Here is a 24,986-nt window from a genome sequence, read left to right as displayed (position 1 = left end):
TGATGGTTTATTTTTATAACCTCTCCAAGGGAAATGTATTTTGGTGTTACAGCCATTTTAACTGTAGTTTGGTTGTTTGCCACTGGCATTATATAAAATAATGCTTTTATAGACAGGAGGGACTTGTTCTTTCAAGTGGCCCTCACTTTAGAAATGTCTGATCCCAAAAAAATGCTGCTACAATGATCTAGGTATAATCTGTAATCAAAATTAAGATAACATAATACCGTTGTTCTCAACCAGTGGGTTGCTTCCCAAAAATGGGTTGCAGGTCTGTTCTCATGGGGTTGTGGACAGTAGAGTAAAACAACTATATAATCTCGCATAGTGGGTAGACATAACAATAACATATAATCAGAATAATAATTGAAGAACATTTCTCTCCTGAGAGTTTTTAAACTTTGCAGAGACTCTGCCGTTGTGTGTGCACGTGTATACGCACAGGTTTGGCCATACTTGTGAGTGCCAAATGTCTGAAAATGTCCTCACTAATATAGTGAAACTTGTTGAGAGCCCACTAGTCAGGACATTTTATGTGGTCCTCACTAGTAAAAAAAAAAAAAAAAGGCTCATAAATCAGCCAAATCATGTTTAGCATTAAATCTACTGATGTGCACAGGTTTCTGTGAGGGGTAGGGTTAGGGGATAGAATATATCTTTAGCCTGCTATAAAATCAATGGAAGTCTATGAGATGTCCACTAATGTAGCGAAACAAACGTGTGTGTGTGTGTGTGTGTGTGTGTGTGAGAGAGAGAGAGAGAGATTGTCTGACATTGTGTGAGGACACAGTGGGCTCCTGGCATTGACACACATCTGCCAGGTAATCGCACCTGACGGACAGCCTGCCTGTCACCTCAACAAGGACCGCCCAATGATAGTGGCACCCTGGAGACCTCACTGTTGTAAAACAAAGCTTCAGTACAGCAAGGTCAAATAGAGCACAAGGATTCTCAGTTCTTTGTTGCCTCACAATATTTGAAGGTAATTTCACACTAGCATGGCTGTACTTGAGACTGTAAACCTAAACACTGTGAAATTAATAAAAAAAAGAAATTATCAGCGATATATAATAATATTATGTTTTATGATGATATTTGGTATTATTGTATCATATTTAAAAGACAGTGCCCCATTATATACAACGGTAGCACAGGAATCCAAACACTGTACCTTGGTTCCTCTAGTTGAACACTGTTTTTCTTCACTGCAAAAAGTGAAAACTTAAAGGGATAGTTTGCTATAAAAAAAAATGTATTCTGTTATCATTTACTCACCCTCATGTTGTTCCAAACTTGTATGACATTCTATCTTCTGTAGAACATAAAAGGAGATGTTCGGCACAATGTTTACACTGCACTTTTTCATACAAGGACAGATGCTGTCAAGCACCAAAGTGGCAAAAAAATCAACACGGTGGTAAATACGACTTGTGCACTATATTCCAAGTCTTCTGAAGCCATATGATACCGTTGTGTAAGATATAGACCAACATTTAGGTCACTGTTTTTTTTTTTTGTTTGTTTTTTTCCTCCCAATTTGGAATGGTCAATTCCCAATGTGCTTTTAAGTCCTCGTGGTCATGTAGTGATTCGCCTCAGTCCGGGTGGCGGAGGACGAATCCCAGTTGCCTCCGCGTCTGAGATCCTGTGCATCTTATCACGTGGCTTGTTGAGCATGTTGCCACGGAGACATAGCGCGTGTGGAGGCTTCACGCCATCCACCGCGGCATCCACACACAATACTCACCACGCGCCCCACCGAGAACCTACCACATTATAGCGATCACAAGGAGGTTACCCCATGTGACTCTACCCTCCCTAGCAACCGGGCCAATTTGGTTGCTTAGGAGACCTGGCTGGAGTCACTCAGCACACCCTGGGATTCGAACTAGCGAGCTCCAGGGGTGGTAGCCAGCGTCTTTATCACTGAGCTACCCAGGCCCCCATTTAGGTCACTGTTAACTGAAAATCTTCCCCACCAACTCGGCTCTCAAATTTAATTTGCGTTCCTGTGCATTCAGTTGTGGAATGTGAAGACGCGTCACACCAGTTTTGATGTTAATGATTTCCAAACAGGACCACAATATGTGGTGGTTTGATATTTGAGAGCTAAGGCAAAAGGGATTTCAGCGAATAGCGACATAAATGAAGGTCTGTTTCTCACACAAAGATGTTGTAAGTCTTCAGAAGACTTGGAATATGGCGCACAAGTCACATGTTGTAGTTTTTGTAGCCAAAAGGTCATCACCTATTTTACTGAATGGAAAAGAGCAGCATGAACATTCTGCCTAAATACTCCTTTTGCACAGAGAAAAACAGGTCATATGTATTTGGAACGACGTGAGGGTGAGTAAATATTGACAGAATTATTTTTGGGGGGTGAACTATCCAGAATATTTTGGGTTAAATTATAAAAGTTAAGCTCAAAGCTCAACGTAAACCCTGTGATCCCAGTAATTTAGTAGTCTGCCAAAAAAACTTTACAGCTCAAATAATACACATTACAAGAGAAGAGTTGATGTTTGTGTTTTTATAAAATGATAAGCTTCACATTTCTGCCTTTAAACCCTCTATAACTGTCCTCATTCACTTCCATTATAAGTGCTTCACTGTAACCTTGATATTGCTTTTTTTTTTTTTTTTTTTTTTCCAAGAAAACAAGGGATGAGTTGAAATTTTTTGTGGTAATCAACATTATGCCATGAATGCTGTCGATAGAGATTTACTTGTATTGAACCCGGAATATTCCTTTAAGGTAAACCTGCAATCTGGAATTTCCCAAATGTGGTCAAGTGAGCCAGCCTGTTTATGCTTGAAGAAGAGAAACAGGGAATGCATTGTTTGGTTTCATGGAGAATCCTTTAAAATCATGATGCATTCAGAATTATCACTTGTGCATTGTTTGGTAAAAATGATCCTAATTATATGCTGTTTGTATTCAAATTTAAACTCTAGTATGTGAGGCATTGCATCAATTTATGTTCCAAGCAGTGAGCAAAATAAAATAGTATAGCTGCGTTTAGTGCGTTTTTACATTGTAAAAGGAGTCCACATATCCAAACAAAAGCCTTTGTGCCATGATGCATTTCACAAACAGCAGATGAATAGTAGTGTTTATTCAAACGAGCACCATTCTGAATAAAACAAATTCATCATGTCCATGTGTCGAGGAGGCATAAAACTCTACCCTCATGCAAAGGTCACTGTAAAATGTACAGGTATCTTTATTGCAGAGATCATCAAATTCTTTTTAAATGTTAATGTATTTTATTTTCTGTATAATCTTATTACGTCTTATTGCACCCTCCCCTTTGATAATATTTAATTATGTAACAATTAGTATCGTGTTTCCCTGGTTATTGTGCTGTTGTGATCGTTTGGTTATGGTTGGCTTTCTTGCTGCATCAAAAGCATCCGTAAACATCATTTATAACAAAAGGTCAGTATAGGTCACCATATACATCACACGTCGGTGTCACGTCATGTACCATTCTCCCTTAGAAAATCGAAACATTTTAAAAACCGTATTGATTAAAAAAACCACACCAGCGAGGAAATCGAACTAAAAATGCAATCGTGTGCAAGATCATGAGAGAATCTCGCAGTGTTATTGTGTTAAAGTCTTTCACATTTCTGTCTGTTTAAAAGTCGGAGCGAGACAGCAATCCATGGAAATTATCGGAATTATCCGTAGCTCATGGCATTGTTTAGTAACACGCTGTCTTTGTAGGAAAGGTGATTGGAGCCGGAAATACGTTGACGTACCTCTTCCCGTCCAACCTCATACAGTCGTGACCCGCATCACCACCTCGCGGTTGGTGGCGGTTCTGAGCCGCGGGTCACTGGGCCGTAGCTGGCTGAGGATGTGGAGGATGGTATATCCACAGTGGTGGTTGAGGATAGTCCTTAACCGGCGCACTCGCTGGCCCCCCCTGCTGCCGCTGGCCAGACCGTGCGGGTTACTGCGCGAGCCGCGACTTCCCGCCTTGCTGCTGGAGCTCACTGGATCTCCCAAGTCCTTCGACTTCTCATAGTTCAATACTTTCCACTGTTGATTAACAGCCTGCCATCGCTTGAAGATTCTATACACTGATGAGCCTTCGTGGATTATAAGGCCTGTGAAGAATTACAAATTGGTGTCCATTAAGAATCATTATTTCATAAACATAAAGCCTATATATATATATGCAAGGTTGGGTGGGTTACTTCTGAAATATATTCCACTACAGATTACAGAATACATGCTGTAAAATGTAATTAGTAACATATTCCGTTAGATTACTCAAGGTCAGTAACGTATTCTAAATACTTTGGATTACTTCTTCAGCACTTGTAGATTTTTTCACTTGTTTTGACTATAAAAACTCTGCCAGTACAGTAAGACAAAATACACATGTTAAAAATACATTCTCTGAAAAAACTAAATATCTTATGCAGTGTTGATTCTAAAACAAGATCAATCAAATTGATCTTGTTTTAAGGATTTTTAGATATTTTTACAGGAAAACAATACAAAAATTATTATCAAGAATACGATTTTTGCCCTAATATCAAAGGCCTTACTAGAAAAAAAGAAATTATGATCCAATGTTATCAAAAATATGATCGTGTCTGGTAACATGTGCATGTAAAATGGCTAGAAATAGCATTTTAGCTTAGCTTAAAGCTGACAATTTACACAAAGTTTATTTCTATTTCTTCTGCTCCAAACTTACTTCAAACGTACTTCTCTGTCTGCTTGTATGAATGTAACACATCATAAGAAAGTGTTTCACCGCTGTTTAAATGCACTTTAGATCTCATCATTTATATGTATAAATGTTTTCCATCTGAAAGGACTAAATATTAAATGAAACAAATGACAATAAAATGCAAAATAATCTCTTCAGTAATCAAAATACTTTTTGAATGTAACTGTATTCTAATTACCAATGATTTAAATTGTATCTGTAGTGGAATACAGTTACTTATATTTTGTATTTTAAATACGTAATCCCATTACATGTATTCCGTTACTCCCAACACTGGAGATATATATATGTGTATATATATATATATATATATATATGTACATACATCCATCAGGGGTGTAAAGGTTCAAATAGTACGTTTCGGTTTGTATCATGGTTTTCTGGTAACGGTTTTGCTGTTATTTGGAAAATACTTGGTATGTTCAGGGTGAAATATTATTGCTAATTCCAAAGTAAACAATTTAACAGATTTTTCTTAAAACTTCTCTTTAAAAAAAATCAAGCTTCAAGTGAAAATCAAGCGCAACATTCTAATCAACATTTTGAATACCTGCATTATAATAGTTTATGTCTGTGTAACAGAGACTAAAAACTAAATTACTAAATATTTTAATTTTGGTTCGTTATGAGCAAAAACGGTACTTTTTTCATTCCAGTTCAGAAGTTCCGCAGCCTCTTTTACAAATGGTTACCGGTTAAAACAAAATAAAAGAACGGTTAATAACTTTCTTTTTAAAGTGACAGTACTCCACTGTACAGCAAAGGGGTGGGTGAAATACCAATTGCACTGTTGCCAGATCTCTCAAGAGAAACAAGCAACCTGTTCTGGAAAACCAAGGCCAAAATAAGCCACGTGCCTCACCGTTTTTTTTCAGTGTGGTGGATTTGACAGCATAGTGATCATAGCAAGCAGTTCAGTACAGTTTTATTTACAGATCTGCTTCTGAATCAAAACCTGTCAGTATCAAATCTGAATGAATGCATCATATCTAACAATAATTCAGTGAAGAAACAACTGAGAAATGTCATTTGTACCTCTAATAATGTTTTCTTAATTAGCCTTGCCTGTATGTAGTAATTATACATATGTAGTTGTTAAAAAGGTCTTCAATCACAGAATTCTACATCCACAACAGGCGATAAGGCAAAGAAATGTGTGATGCAGTAGTTTCCTTCAGGATCAAAGCACATGTTTCATTTTTTCAGGCAACATGAAGTGGTGTAATTCTAAAAATGTACTACGATAAACAAAACAAAATTAACCGGTTCCCAGCATTTAAAAATAACGTATTCACTCCGGAACAATTGAGAATCACTTTGTTCCGGTTTTCAGTTCCGTTCTGCTAAACATTTCCTTCGTTTTCGGTTTCGTTCCTTGAACTGTTTTTAGTCTGTGCTGTGTAATATGTCAGCCTATTCTTCGGATTGCCATTCAAGCAATGTATGCAAACGGCAATTTTTTCTTCATCATTATTCTGTAGTAGTTGTTGTAGTTAACAGTAAAAATGAAGTGTGTTATTTCTGCTCCAATAGGGTGCAACAGTCCCCTCTCACTTTTTACTCACTTTAGCCATCTGGGTTCCGTAAGTATTTTTCCCATTATTTGTTTTCTATAGGTATTTAAATAAAATCTTCATAAAAGGGTTCTAATCCATGAACCAAACCAATCAGCTCTGAGGTGAATCACAAAATCATAAACTTGGATTTGAAGCAAAAAACTATTTGAAAAACAAAAAGAGAAAGCTACAAGACTGTATACTAAATGTCTTTCATGAGGACATGAACTTCAATCCCATGAATTTTATTGCAAAATGTATAGGTATATACAAATAATTAGTTTGAGAGTGTAGAGAGATCGACTCGACTGCATTGTTCAAGTGCGTCATGGAAGTGGACGGTCACTGCAGAGCTTGTTTGGAGCATTTTATTGGCCACTACTCTGATTGCTGGATCTTTTCCCTTAAAGGGATAGTTCACACAAAAATTAAAATTGTGACATTCATGTGACCTTTAGATGTGAAAGTGAAAGTTGAGATTTAGGGTAAAAAAAGAACTTAAATATTGATCTGTTTCTCACCCACACCTCTTATATCACTTCAGAAGACTCGGATTTAACCAATGTAGTCATATGGACTACTTTTATGTTTCCTTTATTTGATGTTTGGAGCTACAAAGATCTAGTCACCATTCACTTGCATTGTATTGACCTACAGAGCTGAAATATTCTTCTAAAATCTTCATTTGTGTTCAGCAGAAGAAAGAAGATCATACACATCTGGGATGGCATGAGGGTGAGCTAATGATGGGAGAATATTCATTTTTGGGTGAACTATCCCTTTAAGGATCATGGGAAGTGTAGTTCTTCACCAGGAATTCTGCTATTAAACATGATTTGAAAAAAATTATTTTAAGATAATGCAAACTTATAGCTTCAGTGGAAACATATATCATAGTTTAACAACCTCATATCTCACGGTAGGTCTGTCTTTAAAGGTTTACAAGTTATCATTTAAAATCTATTTGCCTTTGGAGAAAATGAATAGGATTTTTACTTCCAGAACCAGAATATTGTGATCTATAGCAGCACCAAATGGAATTCTAATATTATGTTTGGGCCGGACATAACAACATTGGCTCAACCAGTGATCAAATTGTGGGGTGAAGCTACCTGTTCTTTAAACAATGAAGCGGGGGAGTGTTTGAAAGCTGTTTGAAAACAGTCATTTCTATTCACAAGGAAAACATCTTCATAAAGGGACTAAGGGTGCTTTCACACTTCGTTCGATTGTTTGATCCCAACCTGAGTGCGTTCCCTCCCCCTGCCCCTGGCTGGTCTCTGTTCACATCATATTTTTTTGGGTCCGAACCACAGTCCAATTGCGTCATCAACATTGGGACAAGCAGGAGCTGTTTACCACTGTAACTAGGTAACTCAGAATATATTCAGCTTCTCTGTGCTATTATTCATCTCTTCGGATTTAGCACCAAAACTTTACATGCACAGAACGACACTTGTGTTTGTCTGCCATGGATGCATTGAATGTGCAAAGATGTGAAGAATGTTAGCGTTTGTCTGCCGCGAGCCCATGGATGCTTTGCAAGAGATGTGAAGAATGTGAACTGCTCTCTGAAGACGATTAATTTGACAGACAAACAAGTACGATAAATGCATCATACCATAATAATTGCGATGGGGAGCCTACAAAGATGTGAATTTATGTTATGAATTTAGTTATGTCACAAATTGTGTAGTATTTCCGTGATTTAGTACAATTGCATTTATATAAGCAGCAAACCACACTGGAGTTCACATGAACCGCACCCCAGACCTTTTCTAGCGGACTCAGGTGCAGTTCGCAGGTGCACACTTGAGTTCAGAAAACAGCATTCACATCGTCCAAATGATCCAAACATTGACTTCAATCAAACCTGGGTGCACGCCAAAAGTCCTTGTGTTAAAGCTCCCTAAGTTATATCATACTTTACATGGGCAAATGGCAAAATGTAAGGGTCAGGACTAGGGTTTGTCCATAAGAATTTCCAATTATTTTAATTTAATAACAACTGAAGTTAAAGGGAGGTCATCGCCATGACATAAAAACAAACGTGTGTGTTTGCAGTTGGCAAACATTCATTGATTTATCCTATCGATTCTGCTTCTCACCTATGCACACAATGTCCATGAAGCCGTACATGCCGTAGCAGATCTGGAAGAGCAGGTCCTGGCGTTGCCATTTGGCAGACGGACTGAGAGAAGACCACACCAGCCATGAAATACTGGCAATGAGGAAGAGTGAGCCCAGGATGATGGCAGCAATCTGCACCTTCTCAATCACAGTCAGGGAAATAGCCTGCCACTGAAACATGCGGCAAGAAAAGCGCCGTATGATTACATCATCAACAGTGTTAGGTAAATTACTTAAAACAAGTTATCCACCACAGATTACTTATTACTTCTCAAAAACTGTAATCAGATTACGCTAATCATTACTTGACAGAAGCTTAAAGGGATAGTTCACCCAAAAATGAAAATTCTCTCAACATTTACTCACCCTCATGCCATCCCTGATGTGTATGACTTTCTTTCTTCTGCAAAAGACAAACTAAGATTTTTAGAAGAATATTTCAGCTCTGTAGGTCGATACGATGCAAGTGAATGGTGATCAGATCAGACTCCAGTTTATAAATCCATGTCTTCAGAAGTTATATGATAGGTGTGGGTGAGAAACAGATCAATATTTACTGTAAGACCCTTTTTTACTCTAAATCTCCACTTTCACTTTTACATCTTAAAGTCACATGTGGTGCCTGTCTAGTTTCACTTTCACATCTGAAAATGAAAATTAAAGTGGATATTTAGAGTAAAGACTTAAATATTGTTCTGTTTCTCACCAACACCTATCATATCCCTTCTGAAGACAGATATAACCACTGGAGTCTTATGGATTACTTTTATGTTCAAAGGTCTGATCACCATTCACTTGCATTGTGTGGACCTACAGAGCTGAAAAATTCTTCTAAAACTCTTTATTTGTGTTTTGCAGAAGAATGAAAGTTATACACATTTGGGATGGCATGAGGGTGAGTAAATGATGAGAGAATTTTCATTTTTGGGTGAACTATTCTTTTAATCATATTACTAATTAATTTACTTTTAGGATACTTTTTAAAACCCTTGCAAACACTTTCAAACTAGATGGCACTCAGCTTTTACAGTAAAACCAATGTGTGTGTGTGTGTGAATATAAATAAAGCATATGCGAGTCATAAACTAAGCGCCATGTGTTTCTCCCTCACAATTTTTGTCAAGGCTTATTTATACATACTGGACGAAAAGGCTGTCTTTTTAGTTTGACTAAAAATTATGCTGAAATACACTGCCGTTTTTGTTCTGCTTGGGTGTTTGGTGATATTTCTCACGTTCGTGCACATCGTTGAAATTCTTAACCAAGGAGAATACAGCTAGTTCGAGTGTTGATGAGTGGTTAAAACTAATTGTGTCTGGTTTGGATGTAACATTCTTGATTTATTTTTCTCATTATGGGGCGCACGCCCTTCAGCTGTCACAGAAACGCAATCAGGCGTACACAATATGAACTGTATTGAACATGACTTCATGTTCGAAATGTAGTAATGTAATTATTATTGAAAGTCTGTAACTGTTATCTGATTACAAGCATTTAAAATGTAATGTGTATAAAATGTTTTTTTAATAAAATAAATTATATAAAACTAACTATTTGCTTTGTTGCTTATACCCAACTCTGATTCTCAATGTTTGCTTTGCTTGTAGATGACTAAAAATAGAGATGCTAGCCAGTGTTGAGCCCTGACCCAGATATCTCACAGTTTGAGTCAGCAGAGCTGACTGATGGTTTACCTGCAGTGGGTTCTTGGTGCTAATGGCCAGGACTTGGTACTTGAAGTAGCAGAGCTCACAGCTCCAGGAGCCCCTCTCACTGATCCAGCGAATTAGACAGGGCTGGTGAGTGCATCGCACAGAGCCATCACAACGACATGGACTTAATAGCTCCCCCTGCAGGTGAGGGAGAAGACAATTCGATGACCAACTGTACAATAGACAACACATGATGATAAAATTGATCTGCTTTACTTTTTAATAAATATCCCTGTTGTTATTGTGCCAGGGAAATGTTTGCTTTCATCTAAATGTAATGACTTTCTTGGCCTCTGCAATCACTTTATTTTCTGCTACTATAACCAAGGCTGCATGGGCATGGAGAAATATTATTAACCAATAATATCATAGCCTAATGATCACGATCCAATCACATAATAACAGATACAAAGAAGCCACGCCCCACATTAATTCCCACTGAATATTCTGTTTTACCAGAACTACATTTTAATGGTCTTAAAGACAACATAAAATGCCATTCACAACCTATTTTACATCTGTAATCTGACATATTAAATTAAACAGGATGCACAATGAGAAGGAAAAAAAACGTGGGGTGGGCTTTGATTTGATCTATTTGGAATTGACTGGATTGTGAAAATTGAATGTCGCATAACATAATGGAGCCAGATGGTTGGAGTGGAGGGGTTAAAATATACCAGCCAAATATCAGCTAAAAAGGAAAGTCGTTTCAGAGGCAAAGTTATTACAATGTAATAAACAATTTACATTTGTAATTAACGTGCAATGATGAATGGCGCACAATAAGACCAGGAACGTCACATTTTATTTAATGCTGACTTAAATGCTTTTTAACACAAAAGTTGCTATATTAACTTGTTGAAAAATAGTTTAGATAACATGCTTTTCACAGACAAAACGAAAGAAGACAAAGAAACAACACAACTAGGGAACTATAAATATATCATTTATATCAGTGTAAAGTTCCTTTTTCTTGAGCCGTTTGTTCCACTTTTAACAAGTGATTCTGCATTGCTTGAACATTAAAAAAAACAAATGGTTTAAATTAGATTCATTTCAATATTTAAATAATGAAAATTAATGCCAAAGCAAGAACAGTTGCTTTGCCATTTACCAAACTGTTTTGTTTATTAAAACATATGAATTTACCCCATTTTAAAAGGTCATTGTCTTATTTAAGTTTAATTGAAAACTTCACACTTGTGCTTAATTCATTGTATGTACACTATTTAAAAATTACTCAGTTTAGTTTGATGGACATTTATTGAACGGGTGATTCTCACAAAACCTGTCAAGAAAATGTCCTTGTCCTATTTTACTCAAAATTTAAAAGAAACAAATAAGAAATTCTATTTTGCATATAGCAAATGGAGCTTATATTTTAGGGCCATTGGGAGTTTTATTTTATTTATGTTTTTATTTTTATTTTTTACATTTTGACATTATTTTTATTACAGTTATAGTCATTTTATCCCCCTATTCTCATTACCACACCCCCCCCAAAAAAAAAGAAAATGTTCATAATGAGATTCTGATTATTGCAATGTGAAGAGAAATTACATATTTTTAAATTGTGAAGTATTTATGGTAACACTTTACAATACGGTTCCATTTGTGAACATTAGTTAATGCGTTAGATATCATGAACAAACACTTAATCTATTTTTACAGCATTTATTAATCTTTGTTAATGTTAGTTAATAAAATACACTTGTTCATTGTTAGTTCATGTTAGTTCATAGTGAATTAACTAATGTTAACAAATACAACTTTTGATTTTTAAAATGTATTAGTATATGTTAAAATTAACATTAAGATTAATAAATGCTGTAAAAGTGTTGTTCATTGTTAGTTCATGTTTAACTAATGTTGTTAACTAATGTTAACAAATGGAACCTTATTGTAGTGTTACCGTATTTGTCTTAGCAGTTATCTTTTGGTACTGCCTTTCGTTTTTACTGATTTAAATTGTTTTAAATCGTACATATTTTCACAGTAAAAGGACATGTTATCGCAATGTGAATCAGGGTTAAATGTGCTTAAGTCTCGTAAAAATAATGTCACAATAAACAAATCTTAATGGTCCTAAAAATAGGCTTTATTTCCCTTATTCAAATATAAAAATATATATATAAATAAAAATATTTTTTTATTATTATTATTATTTGTTTTATTATTTGGGGTTAATATGACCAGGATTTTTTTTTTGACAGGTTTCATGAGAATCAGCCGTACAAATAAAATGTGTAAATCTTAAAATAGACTTAGATTAGACTTTAATTAGACTTAATTGATTTGTGTGTGTGTGTGTGTGTGTGTGTGTGTGTGTGTGTGTGTGTTTCTGTTTAATTTCCTCCAACAGTGCCTAACCCTGTGCACAGAAATGTAGACATAAGCATATAAGCATCAAAGGAACAGCCAGTAGGATCATAGCACGTCTGGTGAAAGCCTCTATGGGCATTACAATCCTGTGACATCTGTTGACATCTAAAGCTGGCATTACAATCGCAGGATGCTGGGCAAGCACATATCCCTCTCTTTCAGTTAATATCCATTCCCAACTGGAAGAGCCCAGCCTCCCGAGACCGTGTTGTGGTCAACATCAGTTGTGTTTGTGGTCAACTAGATTTAGGTAAATGAGATATTACTCATGAACCCATCCGTCATTACAAATTATAAATCGATCATAAATACAGCGTGCACCCTGCTGCTGACGTGAGCTTTGGAATCCAGACTTATGAGCATGTGTAGTGGGCTCAAGGATTTGAAGAGTATGCAGTTAATAGATGGGTGAGTTATCCTGGCATTCACTGCTCCAGACACTCAATCAATACCTCTGAAACACCTGCAGAGAGAGATACACTCTGCAGGTTCAACACTGAGGGGCCAATTCACTAAAAAATTGCGGTATTTTAGAGCAAAAACCTCCCTCTTAAGGGCAAAGTATACTTCGGTTTTCCGCTTGTCGGAACATTTCGCGCACAGTGCGCATAATGCAAAATTTGTCATCAGTACAGTAGGCGTGGACTGTCTGCATGCAGCCTAGTTTTTTTTTAGACACGCGGAAACCTCATGTCTTTGCGCATCATCGGCTCATGCACCTGCTATTGACTATGTTAAAAGAGTATCACTAATCAGTCATGGTGCGTATGCGTCAAACGTGTCTGTATGGGTTTGCGATGATACTTTGAAAGACTGAGCACTCGAACGTGCGTGATACGGAACAACACAGCATGCAGAAAACAAAGTATACCCTAGCCTTCATTATCCATTAACCACCCGAAATCCAGTTTTACCCTGAAATCAGCCCCATTCTGACAAATTATTGACAAGCAGCATCGCCCATCAACATTTTTTGCATCAGTTCAAATGTGACCACCTTTCAGTCTAGCACTACTGATAGCGCTTTGCATAAGCAACCTCAGAGACACAAGTCATCACGTTCACAAAAAATGGTGAGCGCGATTCAGAGGTTCAATTTTCGCTCTAAAATAAAAAATGTACTCCACTGACAGTTATGTTTTGGGTTGGGGTTTGGGTAAGGGAGTAAAATCAATAAAATATGCATTCCTGTTGACTGAATTACATCATTTACAACTAAAACTATAACTCGCTTTTGGCGCCACTCTGTGGACATTTCACTTAGAAACTGAAGCTCACACATTACCATGCACTTACAGTTTTGGCCACTGGGGGGAGGTGGTTCGAATTTCTGTAGTTTTGGGTTTGTTCATGTCCCCTTTTTGTGTGAGCAACAGTATTGTGATGCTTCCCTTAGTAAGCGCCACTAAAAATTGTTTAATTAAGGTATAGCTAATACTAGAATTCAGGATCTTCATGCAGCACTCACACGTGCATATCAACAACCCACCAGTCTAGAGTGGAAATAAACATGTCCACCAGTGTGCTGGGTATATTTAGAGGGAAAGCATGTATCAACTTATATTAAAGATGTACTGCCAGCATTTAGAGAGCTGTCAAGAGAACTTTCAATAGATACAAGGTGAATAACAAGTCGAGTATAAAGAACAGGGATGTAAAACTGGGTACTAGACAGTACAACTGATGTAATCTTTAGAGAAAGACTGCAAAAAAACAAAAACAAAAAAACCCTGAATGGCTTCTCAGCACTCGGGTACTGCTGCATAAAGAAAAAAAAAATCTAAGTATAAAGAGCTGAAATGGAGGAAAGCAATCTGTGGGCATTAATTGCATCGATTAGTTAACTGTGGTACACAGCGTCGAGTGTCTAAATGCATGAGGAATTTAGAGGTGTGACTAGAATGAGAACTGCTTCAGGTTTAATGATCACTATTGATTTAGAGCAGATTTATTTGTGTTCATCTCAATTTGTCCTATAAAGACAAAAATAGTCCAGTTAAGAGATTAAGACTTTTTATTTTTTTTACTTTAAAGGGACAGTTCACCCAGAATGAAAATTCTTGGGTGATACATTTCACTCATGGAAAAATGTATGTAAAAAAGAGCATTGTCTACATTCAATTTTCCTTCTCGTGGTTGACAGAAAAAAGACAGTCATATGGGTTTGGAACGTCATGAGGGTGAGTAAATGATGACATAATTTTCATGTTTGGATAAACTATTCCTTTAAAAAAATACCAGTAAATTTAGATGTTACCACATGAAGCATTTTTAGGATACCTGGAAAAAAAACATTATTCTGCACTATGTTTAAGTCAAAATTTTTAAGAATTAAATTCGTAACATTGACCATGTTACATTAAAAAATATATTTTAGCCTATTTTTTAAGAATTACGCCTTTCAGTTTCATAACAAAATTCCATCAAATTGAATTGTGTAATGTTTAACAAAATTAAATTAATAAAACTTATTTTATTATAGAAAACTCAATTCAGTTATAAAATAAAATTTTGTTATAAAATAAATGCATAAATCTTAAAATTATATTGTGTGTAACATCTTTGTACATAAGATCAGATTTCCTTCCTTCCACTGAAACATACAAGATACTCTTTTAAACATTGTCAATTCTTTTCACTCAGAACTCAAATTTTTATGCTAGTATAATTTGCACTAGTTTTGCAGCCCACTGTAGTAATCAAGAACTCCCCTTCTAATGTCCTGTCAATTTCTGCTTTATAGTTAACAATACAAAGCTGTCCAACCTGATCAGTGTGAGCGCTACAAAAAGTGGACCTAGATGAGTCACACTGTGCCTGTCCTCTTCTTGTTGTCTGTTCGGCTGTTATCGGAGATCTAAGGTCAGATTTCGTTTAGCATAATCCAAACACAACCTGCAGAAGCTATCAGAGCATCTAGCAGCATCTGTAATTAGTGGTCATACTTTCCACAAACTAATCATTGACAAAGAGCTTAGTTTGTGCATGAAAAGAAAAGGTAGCATCATAGCAAGCCACGTTTCGGCACTGAAGCGAATGTTTTTTTTGTTTTTTTTTCTACATCAGCTTTAAAGAGGTTAATTCTTGTACTGATGATCAAATTGTCCAAAAAAAAAAAAAAAAAAATAATAAGCATTACAGCTATGAATGTATGACTTAAACTGACAGATCTTAAAATGCCTGACTGCAAACTTCTTATGTCTTTATTCTGGAGTCTGTTTTTTTTTCTGTTGATCTAATACTTTCAACAGCTCATTAAACAACCTACCTGAGCGGCAGGTTTACGCTGAAATGCATCTTGCAATGAAAAAAGACACCGAGGCTGGCATAATCAGCTGGACTGCCAGATGGATTTTGTTAGAACATCAACAACACCTTTCCAAATGATCTGATGTCTACAGCTAACTTGCAGCAGACTAGCTTTACAGGTTTTGCACATCTGTTGTCTCACAACTTGGCTGCTGACCAAAAATCCATCTTGTGTTCGGCCAATACATTACAAATATAAACACGCACTGATTTATCCATGAGAATTTTATTACACAGACACATGTGCTTTTACTAATACAGACGTTTAATTCATTGGAGGACAAATCGATTCGTCGATCCTTGCGTGTTTATGTTATGTCCATTAACAAAGAAATGGCGAGCTGATATGCTACTTACTGTCTCAGGTGCTAAAATACAGAGAAGTTTTACTGCAGAAATCGGTGCTTACCGAAATTCAAATCACTGCCCCCAGTGGCCAGAACTGGAATAGTTGTTGAACGTTTGGGCATGTGTGAGCTCCAGATTCTGGGTGAAATGTCCGCAGTGGCACCAAAAGCAAGTTGCCGTTTTAGTTGTAAATGATGTAATATACTCAACAGGAATGTATATTTTATTAAATCAACCCTCAAACCCAAACCCCTACCCTAAACCTGACTGTCAGTGGAGTAAAAATGTAATTTTAGTGCAAAAATGCAACCTCTGAGTTAAGCTCACTATTGTTTATGTGATTACTTCCTGGTTCTCACAGGACTAGAATGTGTGTTTCTGAGGCAGCGGCTATCAGTAGCGCTAGTAGGAAATGTGATCACGCACAAATATGATGCAAAAATATCAAACAGGGGATGCCGCTTGTCAGTAATTCGGGAGAATGGGGTTGATTTCAGGGTACATGAACTTTCGGAAGCAACATGTTGATTTGTCGTTTGTCGATAGAGAGCCCAGAATTCCGTAGTGTACCTCTTAAAAAGTGAACGGGTTTGCCTTTATGCACGGTGCATTAATTTTAACACAATAGCATCTGTTAACAATGTGTCTTGTTTTACTGGCAAACAACAATTTCAGTGTTTCAGAGCGATCCTAATCCTGGTCTGCGTTAATGTAACTATGTTTGCATGGCAAATGAATCAATTCAGACTGTGATCTATAGATATGCAGAAAGTCATTGAGTCTTATATTGCTGAGTCGTAAAAAGCTATAGAGGTTAATAGGGTGGACATATTGAACTGGTAAATCGACAGCCTCCAATGGCATACCTGTAAACCCATCAACACAGAAATGCATTTTATTAGCCTACACGTTGCCCTATAAGTGGTCGATGGTTTTTGTTGCAGGTGGCAAGATGCTAAAGTAAACATACACTGTGAATAACTTCCAACCAATTTTTGGTCATTTATGTAAATTACACTTTACATTGCAAAGTCTAGGTTTCAGTGTATTTATGTATAAATACTTAGGAATACTATTAGGAAACATTATGCATTATTATTTTGTGATGCTGTTTATAACTGTACATGGTTGTATTATTATTAAATAGCTGCATTACAGTGTTCATGTTACGTTTGTTTACATAAAACAAAGTACAAATACTTTTGAATAAAATGTGTTGCAAATCAAATTATTTTATGGAACTGCTTATTATTATCATGTTTTGTTGTTGTTGTTGTTGTTGTAATCAATTACAGAGTTCATGTTATTGTATATTTTCACAAGGACTGAGTAACAGTACAAAACAAGATGGGATAGTTCGACCAAATATGAAAATTCTGTCATCATTTACTAACCCTCATGTGGTTCCAAACCTGTATGACTTATTTTCTTCCATGGAACACAAAAGGAGATGTCAGGCAGAATGTTAGTCTCAGTCACCGTTCACTTTCATTGCATCTTTTTTCCATACTATGAAAGTGAATGGTGACTGAGACTAACATTCTGTCTTTTGTGTTCTACGTTAGAGAGAAAGTCATATGAGTTTGGAACAACACATGGGTGAGTAAATGATGACAGAATTTCATTTTTGTGGTGAACTATCCCTTTAAATATGATTTTGTGAAGCTGGTATGACGGGGCTAAAAGCCCCCTGGGGTAAAAGGCACATCTGATTTTATTTTCTCTCGAAACATTAAATAGCAACAAAAACTACCATAGCACTTTCCTAAACACCTGTTTGTCACTATGAACTGCTACATTTTCCTGTTCCATGAAATCATTGCATGTAAAGTCTAAAGTTTGATTTTAAGGCAATTTGATCTAATATATAATCATTATAATAATGTTTATTATAATGAGTTTAAATTGTGTTGTGTTAATTTGATGTTATTGTAAATTGGTATATGTCTCATCACGGTCACGACTGCTATATTGATCGGAACTGCACCCAAGAATTTCACACACCATTGCACTTGTGTATATGGCTGTGTGACAATAAAGTGATTTGATTTGATTTGATTAAAATGTATGCAGCTAATGAAAATCCCTGAAATTATCACATATATCTTGAGACAAAATACTTATTTTCAGTTTTGTTCAAGGTGATAAAAAGTTTTTCAATAACTGTCCAGTAAGTGAAAGCATAGTATTTGGGATAAAAAGCCCCCCTGTTGCATGGGGCTAAAGGCCCCCATAAAACATTGTTTTTCTTATGTGGGGTGAACAGATTTTTTATAAAGACTATTCACAGTGGGCTCACATTGCCTGATCCAATCACAATGAAGATTAATTTGTTTATAGAATACTTGAGATGTTATAAAATACCAAATGCAATTGACACTAACAGGAAATGGTGCAACCTTTTCTGAAGTGGTTATTTTGAGTATGCATCATCCTAATTTGTTACTCAATAATAGCATCTTGCTGTCTCAAAAGTATTTACAACACACTCTCATGGCGAAATCATCAGGATAAGTATGACTTTTCTAAATTTGGCTAATTCGTATGATATCGAGCGACTGCAATCGTTTGAATTCCTACGACTTTCACTACAGCCAATGACGTCGCTGGACATCGTTTCCATCTAATACGCGACATTTACTTGCTTCTGTCGCACACAACAGCTTCCTATCATGTTTACACACTCTACTGATTGATTAAGTTTAGATAAGAGGTTTGGGAAGGGGGCCTGGGTAGCTCAGCGAGTATTGACGCTGACAAAAGCCCCTGGAGTCATGAGTTCGAATCCAGGGTGTGCTGAGTGACTCCAGCCAGGTCTCCTAAGCAACCAAATTGGGCCAGTTGCTAGGAAAGATAGTCACATGGGGTAACCTCCTCGTGGTCGCGATTAGTGGTTCACGCTCTCAATGGAGCACGTGGTAAGTTGTGCGTGGATCGCGGAGAATAGCATGAGCCTCCACATGCTGTGAGTCTCCGCGGTGTCATGCACAACGAGCCACGTGATAAGATGCACGGATTGACTGTCTCAGAAGCGGAGGCAACAGAGACTTGTCCTCCCCTACCCGTATTGAAGTGAGTAACCGCGCCACCAAGAGGACCTACTAAGTAGTGGGAATTGGGCATTCCAAATTAGGGAGAAAAAGGGGATAAAATGTAAAACAAATAAAATAAAATTGGGTTTGGGTAAGGGCATAATATTAATAAGTATGTCCTTAACCCCTCTGTTTGGAACTCGCACTTACTTCCGCATTAGACATCCGGGAATTTGCACGTGATGAAGTCATACGAGTTTATGCCCAACATTGTGTGAAACCATACGAAATAGCCAACTCGTAAATTATGTACGACTTTTCATGAGATTTGCATAAGTTAAAAAATTTTGCACTATATCTTTTGCCCCTATATATACATGATATCACTTCAAACCCCCTGGGAGTCTTTTACCCCTTTCGCCACCTTTTAAAAAATAAAAAACTACATTTTAATAAGAACAACCTTCTGTTATTATTTATTTTCACATATATTATGTTGCAATCTATATTCGATAAAAAATTATTTATTTATTTGTTTGTTTGTTTGTTTGTATTTTGATACATTTTGTGGCTAGAAAAGTTTTTTTTTTTTTTTCAAATTTTCCTTAAGGTGTGCCTTGAGCCTCGCTGTACCCTACCTTAAATATTAAAAAGTCAAATGTGCAACACTGGCACTAAATAACTTAACATGTGACTTACACATAACATGTGTAAATATAGCCTACATTTAGAAGAGGGCAGATTAAGGCCTTTGTTGTTGTGCGCATCACACATGTGGTATGAAAACAGCTGTACCTGCTCAGGCCCTTGGAAGCAGATCCGGCACTGGGGCGTCCTCATGCCGCTGGACGTGCTGCTGCTGAGGCTTATCGCGTCCAGGCCCGCCTGCAGCTTCGGGTCTTTCTCCTCGAACGCCAGACTCCTGGGCCTGGGCTCGCTGCCGTAGTATTCCTCCTCATCATCGCGGCTAGAGCAGTCGACGAAGGGCGGCCACCCGCAGCCGCCCATAGTGAGTCCCCTCATGCTGTTGGGTCGTCTGTTTGGGTCTGCGTCAGTGTCGGACCGTCTAGAACCGGATCGCATGAAAACCAGCACCTTCAGTTCGTTAAAAATCATGCGGATCCGGTTCTTGAACATGTTTGACTACATGTGTATGTTGTGTGCCAGATGTAAAATTGTGTAATTGTTTACCCGAGAAAAAGAGATTATTTTTACTATTATTATTATTATTATTATTATTATTATTATTATTATAGGCCTAGTTGTTGTTGTTGTTGATGATAATTGGCAACAGTCGTTCCTTGTAGGCCTGTTATTGATATATTATTCAGCAAAGAATAATAAATAAACCAAAGGCAATTGGTCAAAAAAATCTCTGGACACCGTGTTGGCTTGTTATTTTCCTTCTGAAGGCATGTGTGTGTGTTGTTCCTCTACAATGAACGCCCAAATCATGCCTACATCGAGCGCCGGATAACAATAATAAGTCTGTGGTATCAGAATAAACAGCCATCAGCACATTGTTCCAGGTCTAAAGATGCATTATCATAACAGCAATCCAAAGGCTGGATGCACGGATGAGAGAAGAAAAGGAAGAAGAAGATGCAAAATGGCATTTCACAAAAAACACCACCACATAGGCATCACTGCCACACATAGGCACAGTCCAGGATGCTTCTGTATATTTATCCAAAATAAGGTAAAAGTTTGATTCAGTTGCAGTCATATAGGCTCGTTCACTGTTCATCACGGCATCACGGACGAAGCGTTCACATCATTTCCGAGTGCATTTTCTCATCAACATGTTCCGACACCACCTCCCATCCTCAAAAGCATCCATTAGGTTGGCGTTTGAAAAACAAAATAGTAGCAATGCCAATGCTGGCCTTAAAAGAGCAGGGAAAAAATGGCAACATCTTGTCTCCATTTGAAGTTCACCACCATCCCCCTCCCGGGGCCCGATATGGGTCCTTGCCACGTTCAAAGGAAGATGGAGCTTCCAGAACTGCACAAACACAAGACAGCACGCGCAGATTCCCGTATTTTCCGTATTCTGCGAGGGTGGCGCATCCGATAGTCAGCGATGCTGTGGATCATAATAAAGTGATGGGGATGCTGATGCTGATGCTGATGCTGCTCCCCTCTGATTCATTCTCGAAATGGACGTTCTGCCGTGCTCGCATCAATCACACGGCCCTTGTTTCCAAGGCGCGCTCTTGCCCAATCAAAATGATTCATTTACAAACGTCTCGCGGTGCCATGCGCGCGCTCCTGCTCGCTCGATTCTCCCCGCTGGGAGATTCCAAGTGTGCCGATTTGGCGCGTTTCGACGGGCGCCGCTGTCCAAGGTGCTGATCTCTCGCCGTGACGTTTCCCCTACGTGTCAATGAAACGCGGGAAATATGAATGAGAGGGACTACATGGGTCAATCTCGCGATGCAGTGGGGCGTGAACTGTGTGTAACGTGTTGGAATATGCTGGTGGTGTTTCCATGAAAGAGTAGGGCGATATCAGACTGTCAGGAATGTAAAATTGCTCAGGTCAAGCTCAGAATGTTCCGGGTTCAAGTTATGCTCAGTTAACAGCATTTGAGTCAATGCTGATAGTTAAAAAAAAATTGTTAGTTACATAACAATGGAAGTGAATGGGGCCAGTGAATAAACATGAAAATACACTCTGATTCAAAGGTATAGCTACAAGCCACAAACATCATGCGTGTTAACAAGATTTTAGTGTTAAAAAATCGCTTATTAACCTTTTCTGTGTAAAGATATGGGCCTATCCAATACCGGGATTACAGGGTTTCGTTGTCATGACAACAAAATTGTAATACTGGATACAAATTAACACAAATAAGGTTAGTAAGCGATTTTTTTCCACACTAAAATCATGTTAACACGTATGCCGCTTATGTCTTGTGGCTATATTTTTGTAACAGTGTGTATTTTAATGTTTATGGACTGGCCCCATTCACCCATTGTCAACGCCTTACTGCAACCACAATTTGTAGCTTTTTTTAAAAAATAGAGGGAGGAGCCACATTTTTATTTTTTTTATTTTTGTGAAAATAAATGTCATGCCAAAATGTTATGTTTATTGAGATAAATAAAAACCCTATTAATCCCTGAACATTCCTTTAAACTTAATTAATTACGTCTAAATGATACCTAACAGGCTAACAGTAAGCGTTTGCCCAAGTGAGAGTAAGCTTACATGAGGGTGTAAACCTGAAATTAATTGTGATATCTTAACCATATTTGGACATTTTTGTGCTGATATCTGTAATTTTGTAAAACAGGAATGTTTTAGAGTGAGATAAACCAACTAACACCACAAAACATCACAGAATTAATCAAATACATCCATCATACAGAGCTGCTGGTGTTTGTGCTGTTGTTTTCCCACCAAAATGTGGTCACTTCCTGGAGGACAATGTCATTAAGGAACATGTAACAAAATAACAAAAGACTATAACAGCTTTTTCAGTTTTTAATTTTAAAAGTATTGAAATTATTCACCCCTACATAACACTGGGATAAAAGTAGGGGATATTTTATATTTTATCCAATATATTAAAGGGATAGTTCACCCAAAATTGAAAATTCTCTCATCATTTACTCATCCTCATGCCATCGCAGATGTGTATGGCTTTCTTTTTTCTGCAGAACACAAATTAAGATTTTTTAGAAGAATATCTCCACTCTCTTAAGGCAGCATGAAAGTAATCCATATGACCAGTGGTTAAATCCATATCTTCAGAAGCAATAAAGAAGTGTAGTTGAGAAACAGATCAATATTTAAGTCCTTTAATACTACAAATCTCCACTTTCACTTTCACATTCTTCTTCTTTTGCTTTTGCCGATTCACATTCTTTGTGTATATCACCACCTACTGGTCAGGGAGGAGAATTTAAAGTAAAAAAGGACTTAAATATTGGTCTGTTTCTCACCCTCCCCTAACATATTGCTTCAGAAGACATGGAGTTAACCACTGTAATCATATGGATTACTTTCATGTTTCCTTTCTGTAATTTTTGGAGCTACAAATGTCTGATCATCATTCACTTGCACTGTAAGGACCTACAGAGCTGAAATATTCTACTAAAATCTTCATCTTTGTGTTCTGCAGAAGAAAGAACATCATACACATCAGGGATGGCATGAGGGTGAGTAAATGATGACAGAATTTTCATTTCAGGCTCAACTACTCCTTTAAGACATACAGTATGTGGTGGGGACATGAAAATGTACTGCATAGTCGGAATGACCCATATGCAACCATAACTTTAGCTTGGGTCAGTTTCATCAGTCAGTATTCTAATGTAGTCTATTGATTGTGATTCCTGTCAATTTTGCCTGGCCAGGACAGCTCTAAAAATTGATCTTTCACACTCAGCCATAGCATTTATAGTATACTGTGTTAAGCAGCTAGGACTTGGCAGAATGAAGTGACAGTTGTTTCTTTTGTTATTGCCTTCATAGTGTACTACTGATACCACTGATACCTTGTGTCAGCATCTGTCCTGCTTGCTGCCTTCCCCTACCTTGACAACTACAATGGCACCAAAAAGTATTTGGACTCTTAGGCCACACTCTGAATGCATGAATGTCATTTCACAGATAATTTTTCTAGATTTTAAACGATAAAACAACAGGTAGACAGTTTAAAATTTGTATTTGGACACTTTCAGGTCGTCAAACTTGCTGGAAATTGTCCATAAATAATGTGATGAACTGCACATACAACTACACCTTTGTGAACTTGAGGGGAACTGACTTCCTACATCCACAAATATATTTGAAGTTAGTTCTGAGAGAAGGAATAATTTGTGTGCAGAGGCATGCACTTGGTTCTGGCAATTATTATCTAATGCAGTGAAATCCAAACATTTTTAGTGCAGCTTGAGTGTCCTAGTACTGTATAGTATAGGACCACTGTTTATAAATACATGCTTACATAAGTTGGATCAATCCTCTATATTTATAATGGACACTGCAGGAGAGTCTATTTGGCACAGAGTTGTCAGGGTTTATATTCTCTCTCTGTAGCACAGCTCAATCTCTTTTAACAAATCATTAGATATACATTGTTGATTTATAGTTATGGCATGGCTGGACCATACAAAAGCATATAGTGTGTCCGTTGTGCACATCAATAATTGAACTGTTGCAAAGTGTGCAGATCTCGCCTTCATATGTTTCGATAGAAAAATCCTGGGTAATTAAAATACAATACAGTTATATTAAATATAATTATTTTTCTATAATATAAATGTTTATTATATTATATTATATTATATTAAACACATTGGTCAAAAGCACTTTGAAATTGCAACAAAGGAATATCTATTTTAAAGTTATAAATATAATAATTAAAATATTGTTTTTAAATAATAATTATAACGAATATTTTTGAAATATTTTGACATTGAAAAAATTGAACATTTTACCAAACATAGTCTTAAAAGTGGCCTTAACCCAGGGTTAAGTGTAGTGTAAAAAGCCTATGTTTTAACTGGTGTTGATTGGCTCCAGTGTGAAGTCCTGTATCCTACATGCTCCATACTTGTTTCTTACAGACAGCCTAGCTGGTCTGTCTTCATTTGCACTAACAAAATTCATCTAGCCTGTTCCATTATTTATGCTGCTATTGACTTGTTTGTCTCCCCGCTTTGATGGGAGAGATTGCTCTTCCTGTTTGTTCAACTGGAACAGTGTGAGGAATCGCAGTTGGCCCCATCAGTATCCTGCCGGTCCTTATCA

General features: G+C 37.1%; 1 protein-coding gene across 1 annotated transcript; it reads right to left on the bottom strand.

The window, feature by feature from the left end:
- Positions 1-2,335: 2,335 nt before the first annotated feature.
- On the bottom strand, positions 2,336-21,579 carry LOC127419499 (E3 ubiquitin-protein ligase MARCHF9-like). Its single transcript, XM_051660934.1, has 4 exons — positions 20,019-21,579; positions 10,132-10,287; positions 8,416-8,608; positions 2,336-4,116 (listed from the first exon to the last, which is right to left on the bottom strand). Exons 1-4 carry the CDS (start codon positions 20,358-20,360, stop codon positions 3,782-3,784), a joined length of 1,026 nt encoding a protein of 341 aa, XP_051516894.1. The 5' UTR covers positions 20,361-21,579; the 3' UTR covers positions 2,336-3,781.
- Positions 21,580-24,986: the final 3,407 nt, after the last annotated feature.

The sequence above is a fragment of the Myxocyprinus asiaticus genome, chromosome 28 (genome assembly GCF_019703515.2).
Source record: "Myxocyprinus asiaticus isolate MX2 ecotype Aquarium Trade chromosome 28, UBuf_Myxa_2, whole genome shotgun sequence".
NCBI classification, from domain to species: domain Eukaryota; kingdom Metazoa; phylum Chordata; class Actinopteri; order Cypriniformes; family Catostomidae; genus Myxocyprinus; species Myxocyprinus asiaticus.
Note: the sequence above shows the minus strand (reverse complement) of the source record. Positions and strands in the feature narration are given on the sequence as shown.